This window comes from Furipterus horrens, unplaced genomic scaffold, assembly GCF_987537825.1.
Source record: "Furipterus horrens unplaced genomic scaffold, mFurHor1.1.pri manual_scaffold_3, whole genome shotgun sequence".
Lineage (NCBI taxonomy): Eukaryota > Metazoa > Chordata > Mammalia > Chiroptera > Furipteridae > Furipterus > Furipterus horrens.
Genome location: NW_028327173.1, coordinates 27,499,626 through 27,523,168, shown reverse-complemented (window position 1 = coordinate 27,523,168; position 23,543 = coordinate 27,499,626). Strand labels below are relative to the sequence as shown.

Below are 23,543 nucleotides of genomic sequence, written 5' to 3'. Positions count from 1 at the left end.
TGTACCTATCCAGCTGTATTGAAATTTCTTTGGTGATTCTTTAGGACTTTTCTGAAAGAGGTTTAATTAATTTGGAAGCCAGCAATGCAAACACATTTCAAATATTTGTAATTAAATTTACAGCTTTTCTATTTACATTGCTTTGTTCCTATAAAGGAATTTAAGTTACCAGGTTATTCGTTATTTGGATTTCTCTGTACTATCTGTGCTCCTCCCCTGTCGTTTGTAACCTTAACTCATCCCATTGCATTTTCCTGAGGGTGTCATCAGTTAATCTTTTTTCCAATGTCACATTTAGAGTAGGTTCTTTATGGTAGTATTTGTTGTCTTTTTCTCCTTTTAAAGTATCTTTACAATTAATTTAAAAAGGTACTGTACATTTTGTGCCTAGTGATAAAAAGTGCAGCTAGAAGCTTTGTTTGATTAGGAGTTAGATGCTAGGGAACACAGGTCTTAAAATCTCAGGTCTCATTACTTTCCATCAACTTCCATTTCTTGTTTCTTAGCTTGGGTTTTTTCCCAGGATAATTGATTTATTTAGTATGCCCTAGGAGTAAATATAATCCTTTACCTGCAGTTGGTTAGAGGCTCTCAGCAATGGATTGATTTTCTCCATTTTATAGCTCTCTTTAGATTATATGTTGCAGAAATTCTTCAAAGTTCCTGATTCTTTGATGGTACTCTTACCTATTTTCCAGTGCTGCTAAGTAGCTGGGTGCTTACTCATATTTTTTAAATCTCATATTTTTAAAAGACAGTGCATGTCTTTTAAATTAGTTTTAATCAGATAGAATTTGCCTTTATGTTAGGTGGTTTTCTTTAATAAGCTGTGAGAACTACGTATATTGAGAAAAGTCCGTGTAATCAAGGTACGGACACTTAATGAAGAAAATCAGCCAGTGCTGAGGGCCTCTAACCAAACATAGGTAAAAGATTTTTTACTCATAGGGCATACTAAATAGCCCAGTTTTCCTGGAAATACCTTAATCTTCAGAAACAAGAAATGGGCCAGATTACCTTGCTTTGAATCCAAGCTCCACCATTTACTAATTTACTAACTGTGTAACTGTACAAATTATAAGATATCCTCTGTACTGGTTTCCTCATTAATAAAATGAGATAATGATAGTACCTACCTTACTGGCTTGTGAAAATTGAACAATTTAGTACAAGTGCTTAAAACAATGCTTGGCACATAATAAGCACTTAACATTTAATTTTATTATTTATTTCCTCTACATATGGGTTGTCTGACACAATAGCCACATGTTTAGTGCGACTGAAGCTCTAAATTGTAAATCTTATTTAACTGTATTAAATTTAAATTTAAAAACTAATCCTTGATATAGTTTTTGGAAAATTTTTAAGTATGTTTGGAAAAACAGTATATGAATCTTTTTCAACTGTAAATTTTATGTAATATGAATAAAGGTCTAGTATTTCTAATAAAAATTTAGCATCTGAATTGAGATAAACTATAATACACACCAGATTTTGCAGACAACATAAAAAAATGTAAAGTGTTTTCATTGATTTTATAACAACTGGCTGAAATAATATTTCAATATATTGTGTTAATTAAAATGCATAATTTAAGTAGTTTTTATCTTTTTTAACTTTTAAAAATGTGACTACTGGAAAACTTAAACTGATATACTTGGCTGAAATTATATTTCTGTTGGACAACAGTGCCCTAGAGCATGGATGGGACTTAGGGAAAGGGCAGTGGAAGAAGCATATGGACTAGGGGAGGTGCTTTCTCTAATTATACAAATACCCCCAGAGATTCCAAAAACCTTCACCCAGTGGAGCCTCCCTTCCCATCAAATTAATCCTACCTCTTACCCTCTTGCTGAAAATCAATGCTTTCAATGAGTCTGCCCTCACTGATAAAGTGTTTTGTATTCTTCAGATTTGTCAGGGCAGAAAAAAGTTATGAATCACTGCTCTGTGTTCAAGAGGTTAGACACCTATTAATGATTTTGATGAAATAAATATCTGGAGTTCTCTGAACTAGATTACTATATAAAATTGTTCTATGAAATAAAGTCTGCCGCTAATCCTGGTCCAATGAACCCCAGAGACTTAAAATGAGGAAGGATTAAAGTAGATTTTAATTAAGGGATAAATTGCTGGGTCAAAAGCTGAAGAAGTTGAGAAAGGTATTTTGAGTCCTGAAAGCTAAATTTCTGGACTTAAACAACAACAACAACAACAACAACAAAACTCAAAAAGCCAGGCACTGGACATATTTTTTTCCTTCTCATGCCTCTTTGTTCCTACTTGTTCCTTTATTTTATACAAAGGTTTTCTGACTTGTTTAAAGAGGCCTTATTTTCAGTAGTTAACACAAAAAAAGATTCCTAGAAATATTCTAAGAAAAAGGAAGAGAAAAAAAAAAAGAGTAGAGGAACAGAGATACAAAGGGAAATGAATAAATACATGTTAATAATAACCTTAAATGTAAATGGATTAAATACTCCAATTAAAAGACATAGGGTAACGGAATGGATAAGAAAACAGGACCCACATATTTGCTGTCTACAAGAAACACACCTGAAAACAAAAGATTTACATAGACTGAAAGTAAAGGGATATGAAAAAATATTCCAAGCAAATGGACCTGAAAAAAAGCCGGGGTAGCAGTCCTCATATCAGACAAAATGGATTTCAAAGCAAGGGCAATAAAAAGAGACAAAGAAGGACATTTCATAATACTTAAAGGAACAATCCATCAAGAAGATATAACACTGATAAACATATATGCACCCAACATAGGAGCACCCAAATACATAAAGCAAATACTAGAAAACCACAAGAAGGATATTAACAACAACACACTCATAGTAGGGGACTTCAACACTCCATTATCAACAATAGACAGATCATCCAAGCAAAGAAACACCAAGGATATACAGGCATTGAACAACACACTAAACCACATGGACTTAACTGACATATATAGAACTTTTCACCCCAAAGAAGCAAAATATACATTCTTTTCAAATGTACATGGGACATTTTCAAAGATAGACCACATAATAGGACACAAAACAAGCCTCAATAAATTCAAGAAAATTGAAATCATATCAAGCATCTTTTCAGACCACAATGCCTTGAAACTAAAAATCAACCTCAGGGAAAAAAATCAAAGACACCCAAACTCATTGAGAATGAATAACACGCTATTAAATAATGAGTGGGTTAACAATGACATCAAAGAGGAAAGCAAGAAATTTCTAGAAACTAATGACAATGAACACACAACAGCCCAAAACCTATGGGACACAGCAAAAGCAGTCCTAAGAGGGAAGTTCATAGCAATACAGGCATATCTGAAAGGACTAGAAGAATCTCAAATAAAAAATCTAATCCTAAAGCTACAAGAACTAGAACAACAACAACAAACAAAGCCTAGGGCAAGAAGAAGAAAGGAAATCCTCAAGATCAAAGCAGAATTAAATGACATAGAAACTAAACAAACAATCCAAAAAATCAACAAAACTAGGAGTTGGTTCTTTGAAAAAATAAACAAAATCAACAAGCCTCTAGCCAGGCTCATCAAGAAAAAAAGAGAGAAGACCCAAATAAACAAAATCAGAAATGAAAGAGGAGAAATCACGACTGATACCTCAGAAATACAAACAATTATAAGAAATTACTACAAACAACTATATGGCAAGAAATTTAACAACCTAGAAGAAATGGACAGATTTCTAGAAACATATAACCTTCCAAAACTGAATCAAGAAGAAGTAGAAAGTCTCAACAGACCAATAACAAAGAAGGAAATTGAAACAGTAATCAAAAACCTCCCTGCACACAAAAGCCCTGGACCGGATGGCTTCACAGGTGAATTTTACAAAACATTTAGGGAAGAACTAACTCCTGCCCTCCTCAAACTATTCCAAAAAATCCAGAAGAGGGAAAAATCCCAAACTTTTTCTATGAAGCCAGTATTATTCTAATCCCCAAACCAGGTCAAGACACAACAAAGAAAGAAAACTACAGGCCAGTATCACTGATGAACATAGATGCTAAAATCCTCAATAAAATTTTGGCAAACAGGATCCAGCAGTACATCAAAAAGATCATACACCATGATCAAGTGGGATTCATCCCAGGGATGCAAGGATGGTTTAATATTCGCAAATCAATAAATATAAAACATCACCTAAACAAAATGAAAGACAAAAATCACATGATCATATCAATAGATGCAGAAAAAGCATTTGATAAAGTACAACACCCATTTATGATGAAAACACTCAGCAAAATGGGAATAGAGGGAGCATACCTTAACATAATTAAGGCTATATATGAGAAGCCTGAAGCCAACATCATACTCAATGGACAAAAACTGAAAGCATTCCCCCTGAGGTCAGGAACAAGACAAGGATGTCCGCTCTCTCCACTCCTATTCAACATAGTGTTGGAAGTCCTATCCACAGCAATCAGACAAGACAAAGAAATAAAAGGCATCCAAATTGGGAAAGAAGAAGTAAAACTATCACTATTTGCAGATGACATGATAGTATACCTAGAAAACCCTATAAACTCCACTAAAAGACTACTCAATATAATAAGTGAATTTGGCAAAATAGCAGGGTACAAAATAAATATACAGAAACTAAGGCATTTCTGTACACCAACAATAAAATATCAGAGACAGAGGCAAAAAAGAAAATACCATTTACTATAGCAACAAGAAAAATAAAGTACCTAGGAATAAACTTAACCAAAGAGATAAAAGACCTGTACACTGAAAATTATGCAACATTGAAGAAAGAAATTAAGGAAGATACAAATAAATGGGAGCAAATACCATGTTCTTGGATGGGAAGAATCAACATCATCAAAATGGCCATACTACCCAAAGCAATTTACAGATTCAATGCAATCCCTATTAAAATACCAATGACATATTTCACTGACCTAGAACAAATACTCCAAAAATTCATATGGAACCAAAAAAGACCCCGAATAGCAAAAGCAATCTTGAGACAGAAGAACACAACAGAGGAATCACAATACCAGACATCAAACAATACTACAAAGCCATTGTGATCAAAACAGTCTGGTACTGGCATAAGAACAGACATATAGATCAGTGGAACAGAATAGAGAGCCCAGAAATAAACCCAGGCCTCTATGGTCAACTAATCTTTGATAAAGGAGGAAGGAACATAAAATGGAGTGAGAAGAGCCTCTTTAACAAATGGTGCTGGGAGAACTGGACAGGGACGTGCAAAAAAATGAAACTAGACCACCAACTTACACAACACACAAGAATAAACTCAAGATGGATTAAAGACTTAAATGTAAGCCGTGACACCATAAAAGTCTTAGAGGAAAACATAGGCAGGAAAATTTCAGATATCCCACATAACAATATCTTCATGGATACATCTCCTAAGGCAAGAGAAATAAAGGAAAAAATAAACAAATGGGACTACATCAAACTAAAAAGTTTCTGCTCAGCAAAAGAAAACATCAGCAAGATGAAAAGGAAACCAACCATATGGGAAAACATATTTGCCAATGATATCACAGACAGGGGACTGATCTCCAAAATATATAAAGAGCTTATACGACTCAACATCAAGAAAACAAACAACCCAATTAAAAAATGGGCAAAGGACCTGAACAAACACTTCTCTGAAGAGGACATACAGAAGGTCCATAGACACATGAAAAAATGCTCAACATCATTGGCCATCAGAGAGATGCAAGTAAAAACCACAATGAGATACCACTTTACACCTGTCAGAATGGCCATCATGAACAAATCAACAAGCAACAAGTGCTGGCGAGGATGTGGAGAAACGGGAACCCTACTGCACTGTTGGTGGGAATGCAGACTGGGGCAGCCACTATGGAAAACAGTATGGAATTACCTCAAAAAACTAAAAATGGAAATGCCTTTTGAACCAGCGATTCCACTGCTAGGATTATACCCGAAAAATCCTAAAACCCTAATTCAAAAAAACCTATGCACCCCTATGTTCATAGCAGCCCTGTTTACAATAGCTAAGTGCTGGAAACAGCCTAAGGTCCCATCTGTAGATGAGTGGGTAAAAAAACGGTGGTACATTTACACAATGGAATACTATGCAGCAGAGAGAAAGAAGGAACTCCTGCCATTTGCGACAACATGGATGGAACTGGAGAGAATTATGCTTAGTGAAATAAGCCAGGCAAAGAAAAAAAATACCATATGATATCACCTAATACAGGAAACTAAAGAGCAACATAAACAAATGAACTAAATAGGCAAAGACTAGAATAGTAGTCAATAGGGGGGAGGGGGGAGGGAGACAAGGGGGATAAGTAAGGGAAGGGTCTAGTCAAGGAATGGGTATGAATGACTCATGGACATGGACAACGGGGAGGGATATGATTGTGGGAGAAGGGATGGGTTGGGTGGGGGGAGCAATGGGGGAAAAATGGGACAACTGTAATTGAAAAACCAAAAAATAAAAAAAAATTTAAAAAAAAGATTCCTAGAAAATACTGAGTACAGTAACTCTTAGCAAATGGTACTACTCTTCTGCCTTAGCTGTTTGGAATGCTTATTATGTATTCTTTCTGTATCACCCCCAAATAATTTTTTAAAAATCTATGATATGCCTTAGTTTAATACCACTCAAAGATTATTCCATACCCTCTCAATCAAGTCAGTTTTCTAGAGAAGTGAACCCTTTCCTTTGATTGCTGTATTGTTTTGGATTCACATAAGACATGTTTATTATTACAATGAAGAAAAAGGTATTCTCAAAGTTTCCCAACCAGGAACTGGGTATCAGGGTAATTGCTTGAGTATCTTGCAGAAACACAGTTAACATCATTTGATAAATTTTCCTTGTTTCAATAACAGGATTTTCTATGAAGATATAAAATCAGACACTTGTCGAGGTGGATGATGAGGAAACAGATGCATGCAGCTAGTTTGTATTAAATATGGGACCTGCCTGGGAAGGCACTAGAGAATTCTAACCTCCTGGTTTTCAGGTGAAGAATTTGAAGCCTTGAGGAAGTGGCTCCTCAGGGACAAAGAACGAACCAGGCCAAGTTTAGGTCTAAGTTACCTCTAAGTTTCTTGGTACATAAAAAACAGAATTGTCCCAAATATCTCCATGGTCTAATAAGCAGGAGGATTTTTTATTTTTATTTTTTTATTTTTTGGTTTTTCAATTATAGTTGTCCCATTTTTCCCCCATTGCTCCCCCCACCCAGCCCACCCCTTCTCCCACAATCACTTGTTGTTTGTTGATTTGTTGATGATGGCCATTCTGACAGGTGTAAAGTGGTATCTCATTGTGGTTTTATTTGCATCTCCCTGATGGCTAATGATGTTGAGCATTTTTCATTTGCCTATGGACCTTCTGTATGTCCTCTTCAGAGAAGTGTTTGTTCAGGTCCTTTGCCCATTTTTTAATTGGGTTGTCTGCTTTTTTGATGTTGAGTCGTATAAGCTCTTTATATATTTTGGAGATCAGTCCCCTGTCTGTGATATCATTGGCAAATATGTTTTCCCATATGGTTGGTTTCCTTTTCATCTTGCTGATGTTTTCTTTTGCTGAGCAGAAACTTTTTAGTTTGATGTAGTCCCATTTGTTTATTTTTTTCCTTTATTTCTCTTGCCTTAGGAGATGTATCCATGAAGATATTGTTATGTGGGATATCTGAAATTTTCCTGCCTATGTTTTCCTCTAGGACTTTTATGGTGTTACGGCTTACATTTAAACCTTTAATCCATCTTGAGTTTATTCTTGTGTGTTGTGTAAGTTGGTGGTCTAGTTTCATTTTTTTGCACATCCCTGTCCAGTTCTCCCAGCACCATTTGTTAAAGAGGCTCTTCTCACTCCATTTTATGTTCCTTCCTCCTTTATCAAAGATTAGTTGACCATAGAGGCCTGGGTTTATTTCTGGGCTCTCTATTCTGTTCCACTGATCTATATGTCTGTTCTTATGCCAGTACCAGACTGTTTTGATCACAGTGGCTTTGTAGTATTGTTTGATGTCTGGTATTGTGATTCCTCCTGCTGTGTTCTTCTGTCTCAAGATTGCTTTTGCTATTCGGGGTCTTTTTTGGTTCCATGTGAATTTTTGGAGTATTTGTTCTAGGTCAGTGAAATATGTCATTGGTATTTTAATAGGGATTGCATTGAATCTGTAAATTGCTTTGGGTAGTATGGCCATTTTGATGATGTTGATTCTTCCCATCCAAGAACATGGTATTTGCTCCCATTTATTTGTATCTTCCTTAATTTCTTTCTTCAATGTTGCATAATTTTCAGTGTACAGGTCTTTTATCTCTTTGGTTAAGTTTATTCCTAGGTACTTTATTTTTCTTGTTGCTATAGTGAATGGGATTTTTTTTTCTAGTTTCTATCTCTGATATTTTATTGTTGGTGTACAGAAATGCCTTTGATTTCTGAATATTGACTTTGTACCCTGCTATTTTGCCAGATTCACTTATTAGGTCATGTAGTTTATTAGTAGAGTCTATAGGACTTTCTATGTACACTATCATGTCATCTGCAAATAATGACAGTTTTACTTCTTCTTTCCCAAATTGGATGCCTTTTATTTCTTTGTCTTGTCTGATTGCTGTGGATAGGACTTCCAACACTATGTTGAATAGGAGTGGAGAGAGTGGACAGCCTTGTCTGGTTCCTGATCTCAGGGGGAATGCTTTCAGTTTTTTTCCATTGAGTATGATGTTGGCTTCGCGTTTCTCATATATGGCCTTTATTATGTTGTGATATGCTCCCTCTATTCCCAGTTTGCTGAGTGTTTTCATCATAAATGGGTGTTGTACTTTATCAAATGCCTTTTCAGCATCTATTGATATGATCATGTGATTTTTGTCTTTCATTTTGTTAATGTGATGTATTACATTTATTGATTTGTGAATATTAAACCATCCTTGCATCCCTGGGATGAATCCCACTTGATCATGATGTATGATCTTTTTAATGTGTTGCAGGATCCAGTTTGTCAATATTTTTTGAGGATTTTAGCATCTATGTTCATCAGTGATACTGGCCTGTAGTTTTCTTTCTTTGTTGTTTCTTGACACCTGGTTTTGGAATTAGGGTAATACTTGCTTCGTAGAAAGAGTTTGGGAGTCTTCCCTCTTCTTGAATTTTTTGGAATAGTTTGAGAAGGGTAGGCGTTAGTTCTTCCCTAAATGTTTTGTAGAATTCGCCTGTGAAGCCATCCGGTCCAGGGCTTTTGTGTGCCGGAAGTTTTTTTATTACTGTTTCAACTTCACTCTTTGTTATCGGTCTGTTCAGGATTTCGATTCAATTTTGGAAGATTATATGTTTCTAGAAATTTGTCCATTTCATCTAGGTTGTCAAGTTTCTTGCCATATAGTTGTTTGTAGTAATTTCTTACAATCCTTTGTGTTTCTGTGATATCAGTTGTAATTTCTCCTCTTTTGTTTCTGATTTTGTTTATTTGGGTCCTCTCTCTTTTTTTTCTTGATGAGCCTGACTAAAGGCTTGTCGATTTTGTTTATCTTTTCAAAGAACCAGCTCCTACTTTTGTTGATCTTTTGAATTGTTTAGTCTCTATGTCATTTAATTCTGCTCTGATCTTGATTATTTCCTTCCTTCTCCTCACTCTGGGCTTTGTTTGTTGTTGTTGTTCTAGTTCTTGTAGCTGTAGGGTTAGATTTTTTATTTGAGATTCTTCTGTCCTTTCTAGGTAGGCCTGTATTACTACAAACTTTCCTCTCAGGACTGCTTTTGCTGTATCCCATAGATTTTGGGCTGTTGTTTGCTCATTATCATTTGTTTCCAGAAACTTCTTGATTTCTTCCTTGATGTCATTGTTAACCCATTCATTATTTAATAGCATGTTATTCATTCTCCATGACTTTTAATGTCTTTGAGTGTTTTCCTTGAGGTTGATTTCTAGTTTCAAGGCATTGTGATCTGAGAAGATGCTTGATATAATTTCAATTTTCTTGAATTTGTTGAGGCTTGTTTTATGTCCTATCATGTAGTCTATCTTTGAAATTGCCCTATGTGCATTAGAAAAGAATGTATATTTTGCTTCTTTGGCTTGAAAAGTTCTATATATATCAATTAAGTCCATTTGATCTAGGGTGTTGTTCAGTGCCTCAATATCCTTGGTGTTTCTTTGCTTCAAAGATCTGTCTATTGTTGACAATGGGGTGTTAAAGTCCCCTACTATGAATGTGTTGCTGTTGATATCCTTCTTGTAGTCTTCTAAGATTTTCCTTATATATTTGGGTGCACCTATGTTGGGTGCATATATGTTTACCAAGGTTATATCTTTTTAATGAATTGTTCCCTTAAGTATTATAAAATGTCCTTTTTTTGTCTCTTTTTATGGCCTTTGCTGTGAAATCTGTTTTGTCTAAGTATTGCTACCCCAGCTTTTTTTTCATGTCCATTTGCTTGGAATACTTTTTTCCATCTCTTCACTTTCAGTCTGTGTAAATCTTTTGTTTTGAGGTGTGTCTTTTGTAGACAGCATATATGTGGGTCATGTTTTCATATCCATTCTGCTACCCTATGTCTTTTGATTGGAGCATTTAATCCATTTACATTTAAGGTTATTATTGACAGGTATTTACGTATTCATTTCCTTTTGTACCTGTGTTCCTCTCCCTCTCTCTTTTTCTTCTTTTTCTTACAGCATTCCCTTTAGCATCTCTTGCAGTGCTGGTTTGGTGGAGATGTATTCTTTTAGTCTTCTTTTGTCTGGGAAACTCCTTATTTCACCTTCTATTTTGAAAGAGAGCCTTGATGGGTAGAGTAGTTTCAGTTGTAGGCCTTTCTTTTTCATTGTTTGAAATATTTTTTGCCATTCCCTTCTGGCTTGTAGTGTTTCTGTTGATAAATCAGTTGATAGTCTTATCAGAGCTCCCTTGTATGTTATTTGCTGTTTTTCTCTTGCTGCCTTTAGGATTCTCTCTTTGTCTTTGAATGTTGCCATTTTAATTATGATGTGCCTTGGAGTGGGCCTTTTTGGGTTCATCTTCATTGGGACCCTCTGTGCTTCCTGGACTTGCATGACTTTTTCTCTCATCAAGTTAGGAAAATTTTCTGTCATTAATTTTTCTCTCCCATGCTCCTCTTCTTCTTCTTTTATCCCTATGATACAGATATTGTTTTGTTTCATATTGTCCTGCAGTTCTCTTAAACCCTCTTCATTTTTTTTAAGGCTTTTTTCATTTTGTTGCATTGTTTGGGAATTTTTTTCTACGTTGTCCTCTAGCTCACTGATCTGATTCTAGTCCGCTGCTCTCCCAGTTCTTTCTTGAGAGCCAGTGCCCAAAACTTATTACAAGGTGTCTCTAGTTCACTTCACCATCCGTTGGCTTCAGCCAGGGGCGAGTGCACTCCCTCATGCAGGCCAGGGTGACCCATTGCGCACCGGGGTGGGTGGGTTCAAAGCAGACTGGTTGCTCGCCTGTTCCAGCGGAGGGGGAGCCCTCTGCGCGCCAGTAGGCGGGTTTGTTGTGTGCCTGTTGTGGTGGTCCCGGGGGCGCCTGGGCGCAGGGGCTGACACATTGGTTTTGCACCTGCTGGGAAGGGGCTGGGGCTCCAATCATTTATTAATGGACACTTGGATCATTTTCTTCCCTTTGGCTATTGTGAATAATGCTGCCATGAACATTAGTGTACAAGGATCTGTTTCAATCCTTGCTTTCAATTATTTGGGGTATATACCTGGGAGTAGGTTGCTAGATCATATGGTAATCATATGGTAATTCTTTGTTTAACTTTCTGAGATTTTCCACAACAGCTGTACCATTTTTCATTCCCACTAGCAAATTTCAAGGGTTCTAATTTCTCTACACGCTCACCAATACTTATTTTTGTTTACTTGTTGTTTTCATAATAGCCCTTCTCTAATGGATGTGAGTAAAGTGGTAACTCATTGTAATTTTGATTTGCACTTCCCTAATGATTAATGATGTTGAGTGTCTTTTCATGTGCTTATTGACCATCTGTATAGATAAATGGAGAAGTGGCTATTCAGGTCCCTTGCCCATTTTTGAATTGGGTTGTTTGAGGTGTTTTGCTTGTTGAATTATATATGTTCTAAATATTAATGCCTTATCAGATATATGGTCTGCGAGTATTTGCTCCCATTCTGTAAGGTTGTTTGTTCACTCTCATGATAGTGTCCTTTGGTGCACAATGTTTTCCATTTTAATGAATTTAGGGTCATTTTTTTTGTTGCCTGTGCTTTAGATGTCATATCTAAGAATTATTGCCAAGTCAAATGTCATAAAGATTTTCCTTTATGTTTTCTACTAAGAGTTTTATAATTTTAGCTCTTATATTTAGGTCTTTGATGCATTTTTAGTTAATTTTTTATAAGGTGTAAGGTAAACATTCTTCTTTAATTTTTGCATGAAGGTATCCAGGTTTCCCAGCATCATTTGCTGAAATGAGTTTCTTTTTCCCAGGAATGGTCTTGTCACCTTTGTTCAAAATCATTTGACTGTATAAGTTAGGGTTTATTTCTGAGCCCTCTCTTCTATTCCATTTGTCTATATATGTGTCCTTATGCCCATATCACAGTGTTTTGATTACTATAGCTTTGTAGCAAGTTTCGAAATCAGGAAATGTGTGTCTTCCAAATTCATTCTTCATTTTCAAGGTTGTTGTTTAAGCTATTTGGAGTTCTTTGAAATTCCATGTGAATTTTAGGATGGCTTTTTATATTTCTGCAAAAATGTAATTGGGATTTTGATAGAGATTGCACTGAGTCTTTAGATCACTTTGGGTATTATTTTCATTTATATTAGTCTTCCAACTTATGAACACCGATGTCTTTCCATTTATTTATGTTTTCTTTAATTTTTTTTAGCAGTGTTTTGTAGTTTTCAGTGGACAATATTTTAGTTCACGTGGCTCTTATATTTCTCACAGTAAATTAATAAATGGACATTGTAGTTTACTCATCATTGTTTAATGACCTATAGATCTGTCAAGACTCTGTTCTATATTTAACATACTTAGGATTCTGAATCTACAAAGCTGAGGGAAGGATCCTGGAAATTGGAAACATAACCAAATCGCTGCCTTTGGGAAAGCCTGTCTGAGTGTCCAGACTGCTGGATAAAAACCTAATTTCGCTGCATGTCTCTTTAATCTACAGTAGTTTGTTCACATTTCTAATTTTTTTCTATCTTTTCCTTCTAGATTTCTCCATCTTACTAAAGAGAAGTGATTTCCTATTTGGTATAGCTGATGGTACCATGCAAAAATCAGATCCTCAAAAAGGTCAGAACCTGTATTTGTACGTAATAGAAATAGAAAGTTATCCTCTATTAGGCTATCTATGAATGTATGATATGTATCACAAAAAGTAACTATAGTGAATAAAAGAATCTCTCTTTTTCTTGCCAACTTATCCTGCAATTTTACCAAGTCTGGCACATCATTTATATAGCTCTTTATAGTTTGTAAAGTACTCTTCACATAATTATCTCATACAGTTTTTACAGTAATCTTAAGAAGTGGGTACAATTGCTCTTCCTGTTTTATGGAAACAATGAGGGGTTACAAGACTTATTAAAATCTTGTTATTCTGAACGACAAGATTTATTCCTAGATCTTTAGTGTCTAAATTTTAGTAATTGTGTAAGTATGGAAGCTGTATGGACATTGGAAATAATGTATATAAAGTCTGTGAAAAACATTAAAATCCCTTTATAGATGTAAAATACCAATATAAATCAGATCTTGATATTGAATGTCTAACATAGTCTTTGGGATGACACCAAATGCTTCAATATGTTATACACCATTGTCTTAGTATGGCAGATGAGGCTCTTCACAAGTTGCTGCCTAATCTATTCTCATTTCACTCAGTTCCTCTCATTTGTCTCTGTAGCTTACTCTACCCCTTTACATCTATAATAAACTACTGGCTATTGTCCAAACACAGTGTGCATTTCCAGGAAGGTTGATGTGGCACCATTGGTATTAGTAATCTTCCCTGTTCAAGAAGCATGAGCCAGAAGCATTCTCCTGTGCTCTGGATTATACCTACCTCTGTAAGCTTCTGGAAAGGGTAAACGTTATACATAGTTGAAGTCTACTAGGATGGCCTGTAAGACAAAGGTAGTTATTGGCTTCTCTGCATTTTTATTAGCCACTTATTATTGTTAGCTGCTTTGCTTGTTAAAGGAAATATTAATGTTCTCTGGGGATTCTTCTCTCTCTACATGTGCAGAGATGCATAACTGCTACAGAGAGAGTGGGGGGAGGGCCGATCACCAAGAGAAAGCTGCTCCATCTTCTTTGTTCACATCTGCTGCATATACAAGACAAAATATATTGGTCTCTTTGAGACAGTGATTGCCTATCTTGCCTCCCTGCTGCTCCTCTTTTGTGGGATCACACTCATCTCTGAATGGAGCAAAGTAAGTGGAGACCTGGAGGCAGAGGATCGGTTGAGAGGCACTAGAAATACTTGCTCAGAAGAGAGTGGCTGATTAGTGGCACATCCCAGACTAGTCTCCAGCCTCCCTTTAGCTTGTCCTCCATGATCACAGTGGGACAGTTCTCCCAACAATTCAATTTGATTACTGTGCATATCGGGATAGAATTATGATTTATTAAAACCATACTGTGACCTAACACTGTAAGAGTTCTGTCTTATAATGGATTTTCAGAGGTACATTTAATGTTTCTTTTTTCTCCTTTCCAGTTTTCATTTTTGAGGGGAACATTCTTCCTTCCCTGTTCTCTTCTTCCCTTCCTTCCTCACCTTCTTTTTCTCATTGGTATGTGCCTGTAAGCCTGCATTACTTCTTTTGTGTTTTCCAAGCTCTATGAATATTTAAAACACAGTACCTAAGGACATCCTTTGTTTAACCTAATTTTACCTTATTAAATCCCAGATTATGCCTAATCTTATTCAGTGTCAATGTCAAGCTAATGAACATTAGTGCTTCAGTTTTCACTGTAGTAAAATGGGAAGAATATCCACATTCACACCTGGTTGTAGTTCTTCCCAAGCAGGGCTATTTTATGTTAGAAGCAAATATAATTATTCTTTTTTATTTGTTTTGAGAAGAGAGACAGTGCTATTAAAAGCATAGTTTATGTTCAGATGCTGCCTTTTCTTCTGACTATAACCTTTTAGAAAGTTAATCAACCTCCCTGGTATCATTTCCTCATTTGTAAAAAGGGGTAATGACACCATACTAAGTGGTATCAAACTGGGGAGGATGATGTTATTGATATACTTAGCACAATATCTGGCACATAATAAACACTTAAATATATGACCTATATAATGCTAATAATTATTATTGCTGTTTTAATATACAAGTGATAATTTACATCTGACTTTTTTACTAATATCACAGTATATGAAGTTTTTTTTCTATTTTTTCTTGCTTCAAAGCATGACCTACTGTGATTGTTTTGTCATGTTTCAAAAAGATGCTTCCATTGCCTTGTAGATTTTTTTAATGCATGTTATCTTTCTCTCAAGGGTTTCCAGAAAACTAGAATTTTTGCACTGTCTAGATTTGCACTGTTCAATAGAGTAGTCACTTGACATATATTAGTTAAATTTAATAAAAATTAAATACAATGAAAATGCAGTGCTTCAGTCATACTAGCCACATTTCAATGGCTGATTAGCTACATGTGGCCAGAGGCTGCCCATTAGACAATGCAGATATAGAACATTTCCATTATCAATGAAAGTTCTATTGAAAAGCACTGCTTTAGATGTTACTAGTCTATGCTCTTATACTCTTTTATCAGAAATCAAAGAGAGTATATGTTCTAGGATGTTCCAGAGACTACTCTCTTAATGTTTCAGGGCTCTGGACATTGAAAGATTGAGGTTACTCTTCTTACTCCAGCCCTTTAGTGTCATTACTATGTTTTGAAGTAAATATAGATGCTTTCACTTCCCCCAAGAAGATCACATTACTTTAATTTTTAAAGGTCCCAGTCAACAGTAAGAGGAAGGCAAAGAGAAAAGAAGCAAAGTAAAAGTAATTGTAGCAGATATTCCTATAGTAGTTACTAAAATGTGAGTTTTAGAATCCTTAGAGGCTAACTAGTAACAGGAGGTTCTAAAATCCTTTTTGCAAGTACATTATTTTATTCACAGTATGAGTTTTCTCTCCAATAAAGGTAGTAAACAGCAAGTTTTTCCTTAATAATCTGTATTATCTGTATTATGCACTTTAACAGCCATTTTTTAAATTTGTTCTTCACAACAACCCAGTGAAGCATGTACAGCATTAGGATTACCATTCCTATTTTACTAATAAAAAACTGAGGTCAGTGCAATTAAGTTACTTGCCTAAAGCATTTAAGGAAAAATAGAGTTAAGATTCAGAACAGGATAAAATTTTAACTTTCAGTTCCGTATTTTGTTTTGTTTCATTTTTGTAAAAGAAAGAGTGAAGGTTCTTTAGGGCAACTTGGAAACTGACAACTGTTGCATGAAGCACTCTCAGAGAATTACTGTTGCCTCATTTGTCCTATGACCATGTGTATTAGTTGGGGGCGGGGGGGGGGGCTGGCATAACAAAATACCACAGGCTGGGTGGCTGAAATAACAGAAATTTATTTTCTCACAGTTCCTGAGGCTGGAAGTCCAAGATCAAGGTATTAGCAGGGCTAGTTTCTGGTGAGGCATCTCTTTTTGGCTTATAGAAAGGTATCCTCACCTGGCCTTTTCCTCTGTATGTGTTTGGGGTGGAGAGGAGAGATATCTCTGGTGTCTGTCTCTTTCTCTTTTTATAAGGATACCAGTCCTGTCAGATTAGGGCCTCCTATGACCTCATTCAACCTTAGTTATTTCCTTAAAATTCCTATCTCCCAACACAGTGACATTGGAGATTATAGCTTTAACATGAATTTCACAGATCAATTCATAACACCAGTTCATAACACCATGGTGCTTAGTATCTTTTGGTTTTTCTGGCTTAACTTGGTTAATTGGAAACTATATTTATACTCAATATTTTCATGGAACCAGATGTAGCAAATATTTTTATCTCTGGATATTCGGGCTTTGTTAAATTGAACCTGCGATACTCACTATGAGGTACTGTCCAACCCTGAGATATTCTAATAAGCAAAAGAATTATATATAACTGTCTTACTTTTCTTATAATGTAGCCTGGTTTGTATAGCTAAAAGTCTCAGTACTTTACAGGGTAATAAATGTCCCCCTTTCCTTCCCACCCTCATTTTACAGATGGAGAATTAACATACAAAGGAACTGGCTTATCAGATGTCAGAGCAAGGTGTTGGTGGATCCAGGGATAAATCCCAAACTTCTTAACACCTTGACCAGTTTTTAGCTCATTGACTATGCAGCCTAGTGGTAAGTATCTTTCTACACTCATATCCTGGAGATAAGAGGAGTTAAGAGCCTTGGCAAGGACTGAATTTAGGAATTTCTCATTGCTAATTAGGTCACTCATTATCCTTTTCTGTTAACCATGGTGTCATTTTTGTCATTAGCATGAATTTTCCAGGTCATGAAAGTAGGTTAGAAGTTTTGCTTTTTAAATACTTTAAAATATTTCTCTAATGGTTCAACTGCACTAGAGGTTATTAAGAAATGAAAGAAAGAAAACCTATTTAATGAATTTGCTCTCTGTTTTAGGCACCATGCTAGAAACTTTGTATTATGTTATCTTACTTAAATGTCCTTAAAACTTATAGCCATTTCTGGAAGGTTACATTCTTAGCACTTTTATAGTGGTATGTTTAATAGTATTGTATTAAATAGACAAATACCTTATAAAATTCAGTTTAAATTCTAGTAAAATTTGAGGTTTGTGCAAACTAAGAACTTTATCAGAAATCTTTAAAGCTAAAATCTCTTTGTGTTTAAGCATAGCTTCTGAGTTGGAATGATTTGTCTGATACTGTCAAGCTTACTCTTCAACTTGACACTAAAATCATATTTTCTCTAAAGCCTTTTCTTCTACCTCTGCATCTGAAATAGTTGTGATTCTTTTAATCACTAGGGAGCTTGAACAATCAAAGCCACATGAAAAGCAAGGGTATAAATGGGCCTCCAGAACCAAAGTTTCATAGGCCATAAGTATATTCTCTCCTCCATTCCTCACCTGTGCTTCTCCGCCCATTGACTTCTTGCTTATTGTAGATCTGCATTCTCCATTATAGTAAAAAATAGAGCCACTAACATAAACTACATTTTACTTCTCTTACCATATCCCCTTCTGCTTCAGCCAACATGACACTGTCCATTAGGTATTTTTCTCCCTTTTATAGATTGAAGGCTGAGTACCTTATTATACATGTATGTATCTAAGTATCAATCTCTATGTCAAATTGTTTCAATGAAAGCATGCATTTCAATATTGCTTCTTAATATGTATAATTTTCCTCTCATTGTGTAACTATTTCTGAGTTTGGTGAAAAAGACAAACTTTTTTTATTTTTATTTTTTGAGTGCTTTCTGTGTGCCAGGTCCCTGCAATATTGACTGGCTTAGTAATATTTAGCTCTGATACTCTGTGACAGGCATAGAAATAGGAGATAGAGATGGTACTGTGCTCTGCTTGGGGATGTTACCAGAAAGCTATTGCAAAGTAACAGTTGTCCTCAACTATGATGAATAAATATGGATCTCCCAAAAATAGAGAAAGAGAGAAAATTTTAGAGAGATGAAACAGTATGACATGTTCATTATGTTTGGATATAGTTTAAGTCTTGATCTTTGAAGACTTAAATGAGGTAGTGACAAGTTTTATCCTTATTTTAGAAAATTAATACTAAAGTATGGATTGGAAAAGAGTGAGATCAGACAGAATTAAGTAACTTTTTATTGGTTAAGGTAAGAGATAATGAAATCTTAAACTCAGATTTGGAAGAGAGGAGATGGTCATTTTATTTTTTTTATTTTTATTTTTTCAGATTTAATGTGTTTTATTGATTAAAATATTACATTTGTGCCAATTTCCCTTCCCTCTGCTCCCCTCCACCCGGTGGCCCCCCTCCCTCCAGTTGTCCCCCCCTTTTAGATTATGTCCATTAGTTGTGCATACAGTTCCTCCCAACCTCTCTCCGTCTATTCCATTCCCTCCTACCTTGATCCCCAATTCCTATATCATCTCCCTCCCTTTCCCCGTTCCCCCTCCCTGTTGACCTCCCCCCAATATGCTTCCCGTACCCACAGTTCCTTTTCCACTCTCGTTGCCTATTTAGTTTGCCTTTGTTTCATCTCCCTAGCTTCTGTTTTTTTAAACCAGTCCCTTTAACATCTCATATAACAGTGGTTTGGATCTAATGAACTCTTTCAGTTTTATTTTGTCCTGGAAACACTTTCTCTGTCCTTCTATTCTGAATGACAATTTCGCTGGATAGAGTATTTGTGGTTGTAGGTTTTGGATTTTCATTACTTTGAATATTTCTTGCCAGTCCCTTCTTGCCTGTAGGGTTTCCCTTGAGAAGTGAGCTGATAGTCTAATTGGGACCCCTTTGTACATAATTCTTTTCTTCTCTCTTGCTGCTTTTAAGATTCTCTCTTTATCTTTAATTTTTGACATTTTGATTATAATGTGTCTTGGGGTGGTTCTCCCTGGGTCCAGTCTCTTGGGAACTCTCCTTGCTTCCTGGACCTGCAAGTCTATTTCCTTCCCCAAGTCTGGGAAGTTCTCCTTTATTATATTTTCACTCAATTTTTCAAGTTCTAGTTCATCTTCCTCATTCTCTGGCAAACCAATGATTCTTATGTTGGGCCTTTTATAGCTGTCCCAGAGGTTTCTGATCCTCTCATTGTTGCTTCCCATTTCCTCTCGCTGCATTGGTTGACTGCTTGTTCCTTCTCCATATTCCAGTTTGTTGAAATGAACTCTGGATTTTTTTTTCTCACCGTCTATCTCGTATGCGGTTTTGTTCCTTTCGTTATGAAAGTTTTTCGCTTCTTTCTTATCTTTTTCCTGCTCTTTTGTGAATTCTGTAAGCCACCTGATAACAATGGCCCAGAACTGAGCCTCTCACAGGTTTCTTATCTGTTCATCTGTCAGGTTCTCTATCTGCTGTCTGGTGAGTTGTGTCACCGGGATTTCTATAGTTGTCTGCCTCATTTTGACAGATGCGTTTTGTTTTCTTGGGCTGGCTGTCCGGGGCGGTGCCTGTGTACGCGTCACAAATTAGCGACCAGTGTCTGTCTGCGACCTATTTCGCAGCCCTGTGGTGCTTTCTTTGGGGGCGGGGGTCCAAGATGGATTCACACAGTTATTCAGCTAGGAGACCGGGATCCGTCCTCCCGCCCCCCTGGGCCTCACTGTTCAAGGCAATGCGGCGGCCGCTCTCCCCAGCGCCGGAGTCGCGCACCGCCAGGGGCTTGCCGGCAGCCGGGATTCCTCGCCGGGGTCGCGCACCGCCAGGGGCTTGACTGCAGGCGGGATTCCTCGCTGCCCGCTGCCCGCAAACAGCACTGCCCTCTTTAACTCTTACCTGCCCAAATGGCACCGCTGGTTTATAACTTCATATGTTGGACTTCCGTGTAGTTTTATTTTCTGGAATTTCTAGTTATCCTTTGTTTTGAAGTAGTTGTATTCCTCTCTAGTTGTAGAGGGAGACGTAGCGTGTCCGTCTAAGCCTCCATCTTGGCCGGAAGTCAGGAGATGGTCATTTTAGAGGTAGAACTGATATATTCTAATTTGATAACCTAGCACATTTGGAGGGCCAGGGAGAGTAAGCAATTCAAGAGGATTTCAGGTTTCTGAATTGTTACTGTTAACTGGGATAAAGACTACCAGAGAAGAAATATACTGCCTGGGGAAAGGGAATAAAACAAAACTAGTTATTTAAAATAAGTAGCAACATATCATAATACACTCAAACATGGCCATTATTCTTAGAATGCTTTGAAAAATTATGTGACTAGCTCCTTTTTTAATGTGTGGAATTCTGTCAGATGCTGTATTCTGTTCATTTAGGAATTGACACAGTTGACAATTATCTAATCCACTGACTAATTTATGATGATGTTTTAAAATTAAGCATTTTGTAAGGTAGTTGTTGTCTCCTTTTCTTCTTTGTGTGCTGCTTTCCAGGTTCCACTAGTTTGTGCCAGGAGTTTTAAATATTTCTTCTCAGAAGTTCCTTTTTCATTGTCTTAAATCAAACCTTATTTGATGCCTTTTCACTCAGTTAAATTTATTAGTCATTTTGCTCATTTTGTTTCACCTTTGAGTCTGGCTTTCATTTTTTGTCTTTACTAGGATATTCTTTTCTAAATTGCATTAGTTGCTTTTAACTATTGTTTTATTAATGATCTTGCAGCCTGGTTTCTATTTTTATGGCTTCCTGAATCAGTTTTGCATATACTGGTAGCTCATCTTTACTTAAGTGATATAATACTGAAAAGTTGTATATATAAATGTACTGTATATTAGTATTTAATTTTAAAGAACACATTCCTTCTAACATTAAAAATAATTGTGAAAAACTTTAAACATAAATTCAATTATGATACCCTAATATCTTTTGTCTCTGTTAGTAATTGTTAAGCCTAATCAACTTCGTAGTCTTTAATAATTATTTAGAAGAGAATAGTAATGGCAGGTTTCTAGAAAGGTAGGGGACATCAAACAAGGAGAGAAGGCACACTCTTAAAGTGGAACACTGACCAGTGTGACTGGAGTGTAGTGGAAAAGGGAAAAGTCGTAGTAGCTAAGATCGGAGGAGTTGCAGAAGCCAGATCCTGCATAGCTTTGTAAGGCACTCAGTGCCTCAAACAGATAAATGACACTTTATGTTTTATGTTTTAAAATGCTCACTTTTACCCCATGTGGAGAATACTCTGAAGTCCAGCAAGAGTAGAATCAGGAAAACAAGTTAGCAGGCTGCTGGAATGTTCCAGGTAAGAGGTAATAGTGACTTGAACTATAGTGCAAATGGTGAGATTCAGATCAGTGATGGATTTGGAGTGTGGGCCAACAGAACTTACTAGTGGATTGGATGTAAGTGTAAAGGAAATAGAGGCATCAAGAATAATTTCAAGGATATTTGGCTTGAGCAACTGAGTAATGGAGATGCCATTTACTGGTTTGGGGAAGACAGAAAGAGGAACAGGTTGGCAAGAGGGGGCATTTTGTTTTAGCCAGACTGTTGTTTCAAACTGTTTAGTTTGAAATATCTGATTGATAACCATGTGGAGATGGGCTATAGGTAATTGCATATGTACGTGTGGAATTCCGTGAAGAAGACAATGCTGGAAATACGAATTTGGGAATTACCTCAATGGGGTGGTGAGCAGAAAAACCCTATTTGAATGAGGTGATAATGTGAGGAAGTGTGGAGGCAGTGACTATAGACAGTTCTTAAAATTTAAGTTTTCCTATGAAGAAGAGCAGAGAAATGGAAGGATATAGCAGGAGGGATATGTGTGGGATTAAGAGGGAGTATTTGTTGGGTTTTTCTGTTTGTTTGTATGTTTGTTAGATGATGGAGCAGTAAGAATGCTGATGCAAACAATCTATTAGAAGGGGAACATTTGCAAAGTCCTTAAAAAGGTGAGAGGAGATGGGATCTGGAGCAAAAATGGAGGGTTGACTTTTAATAAGAACAAGGACACCTTATCCACAGCAATAGGAGAAGAGTAAGAATGATGAATGTGTAGCTTCATTCATTCACCAAATGTTAACTTACAACCAACTACTATACTATGCAGCTGGGGATGTACCGCTAAACAAGATCTGTACCTTTCTGAAATGAGTGGCCTGTAGAAGGCTCCTATCCCTTATTTCTGTTTTCTCAATGAAGTCTGAATTAACATACTCCTCTAAGAGTGAAGGTGAAGGAGGGAATATTTGGAGTATGAGGAGAGGGAAAAGCATATGAAATTTTTCTTTTTTGAAAAGTGAAAAACTTAGTAGGGAAATGTGGTGTGATTTTTAAATGGTGTGAAGTAGCATTTGAGAAATATGGCCATGAGTTTAAAGTAAGACCAGTAAGCTTGTATTTGTTTTTCTTCAGCACTCATGAGCTGTTGGGGTAGGCATGGTATGGGAGGATAAGTGGCTTTAACCTGTTAGGATTGAGACTCCAGGGAGTCAGGAGCATTTGCCAGGAAGTGATTTTAATGAGGAACCATGGAATTGGAGCTAAGTAGAAAGAAAAGTGGAAACATGATGGGTGATTGGTGGTGAGAAAGTGATAGAAGGTCAGCAGATGAATCTAAATTTCCAAGCATGAAAATGTACTTCCATTATATAGTAATATATCCTCTTTATAGAAAATAGAAAAGGGGGTGGACTTCCGGCCAAGATGGAGGCCTAGACAAACACACTGTGTCTCCCTCCACAACTAAGAAGGAATACAACTACTGTACCTCAAAACTAGAGGCAACCAGAAGTTCCAGAAAATCAAGCTGCGTGGAAGTCCAACAAACAAAGATATAAAGAAGAAATATTCATCCAGACAGGTAGGAGGGGCTGAGCCGGGGCAGAGAGGACAATGTGGTTGCAGCAGCAGTGGCAGCAATGGCAGGCTGACGGAAAGCACAGTCACACGTTTTAA

The 23,543-nt window shown here is 36.5% G+C and overlaps 1 protein-coding gene across 6 annotated transcripts in view; it reads left to right on the top strand.

The window, feature by feature from the left end:
- The window catches only part of SCMH1 (Scm polycomb group protein homolog 1), a 173,022-nt gene that overhangs the window by 29,189 nt on the left and 120,290 nt on the right, over nucleotides 1–23,543 (top strand). For 4 of the 6 annotated variants that reach the window (XM_090269223.1, XM_090269221.1, XM_090269218.1 and 1 more), the window contains exons 2-3: nucleotides 13,200–13,280; nucleotides 17,236–17,364. In XM_090269223.1, the coding sequence (XP_090125349.1) occupies nucleotides 17,352–17,364 (13 nt within the window). In that variant the 5' untranslated portion in view covers nucleotides 13,200–13,280; nucleotides 17,236–17,351. Of the gene's footprint in view, nucleotides 1–13,199; nucleotides 13,281–17,235; nucleotides 17,365–21,647; nucleotides 21,886–23,543 lie in introns of those variants that run through there. The other 2 variants (XM_090269222.1, XM_090269219.1) reach the window with 2 other exon arrangements.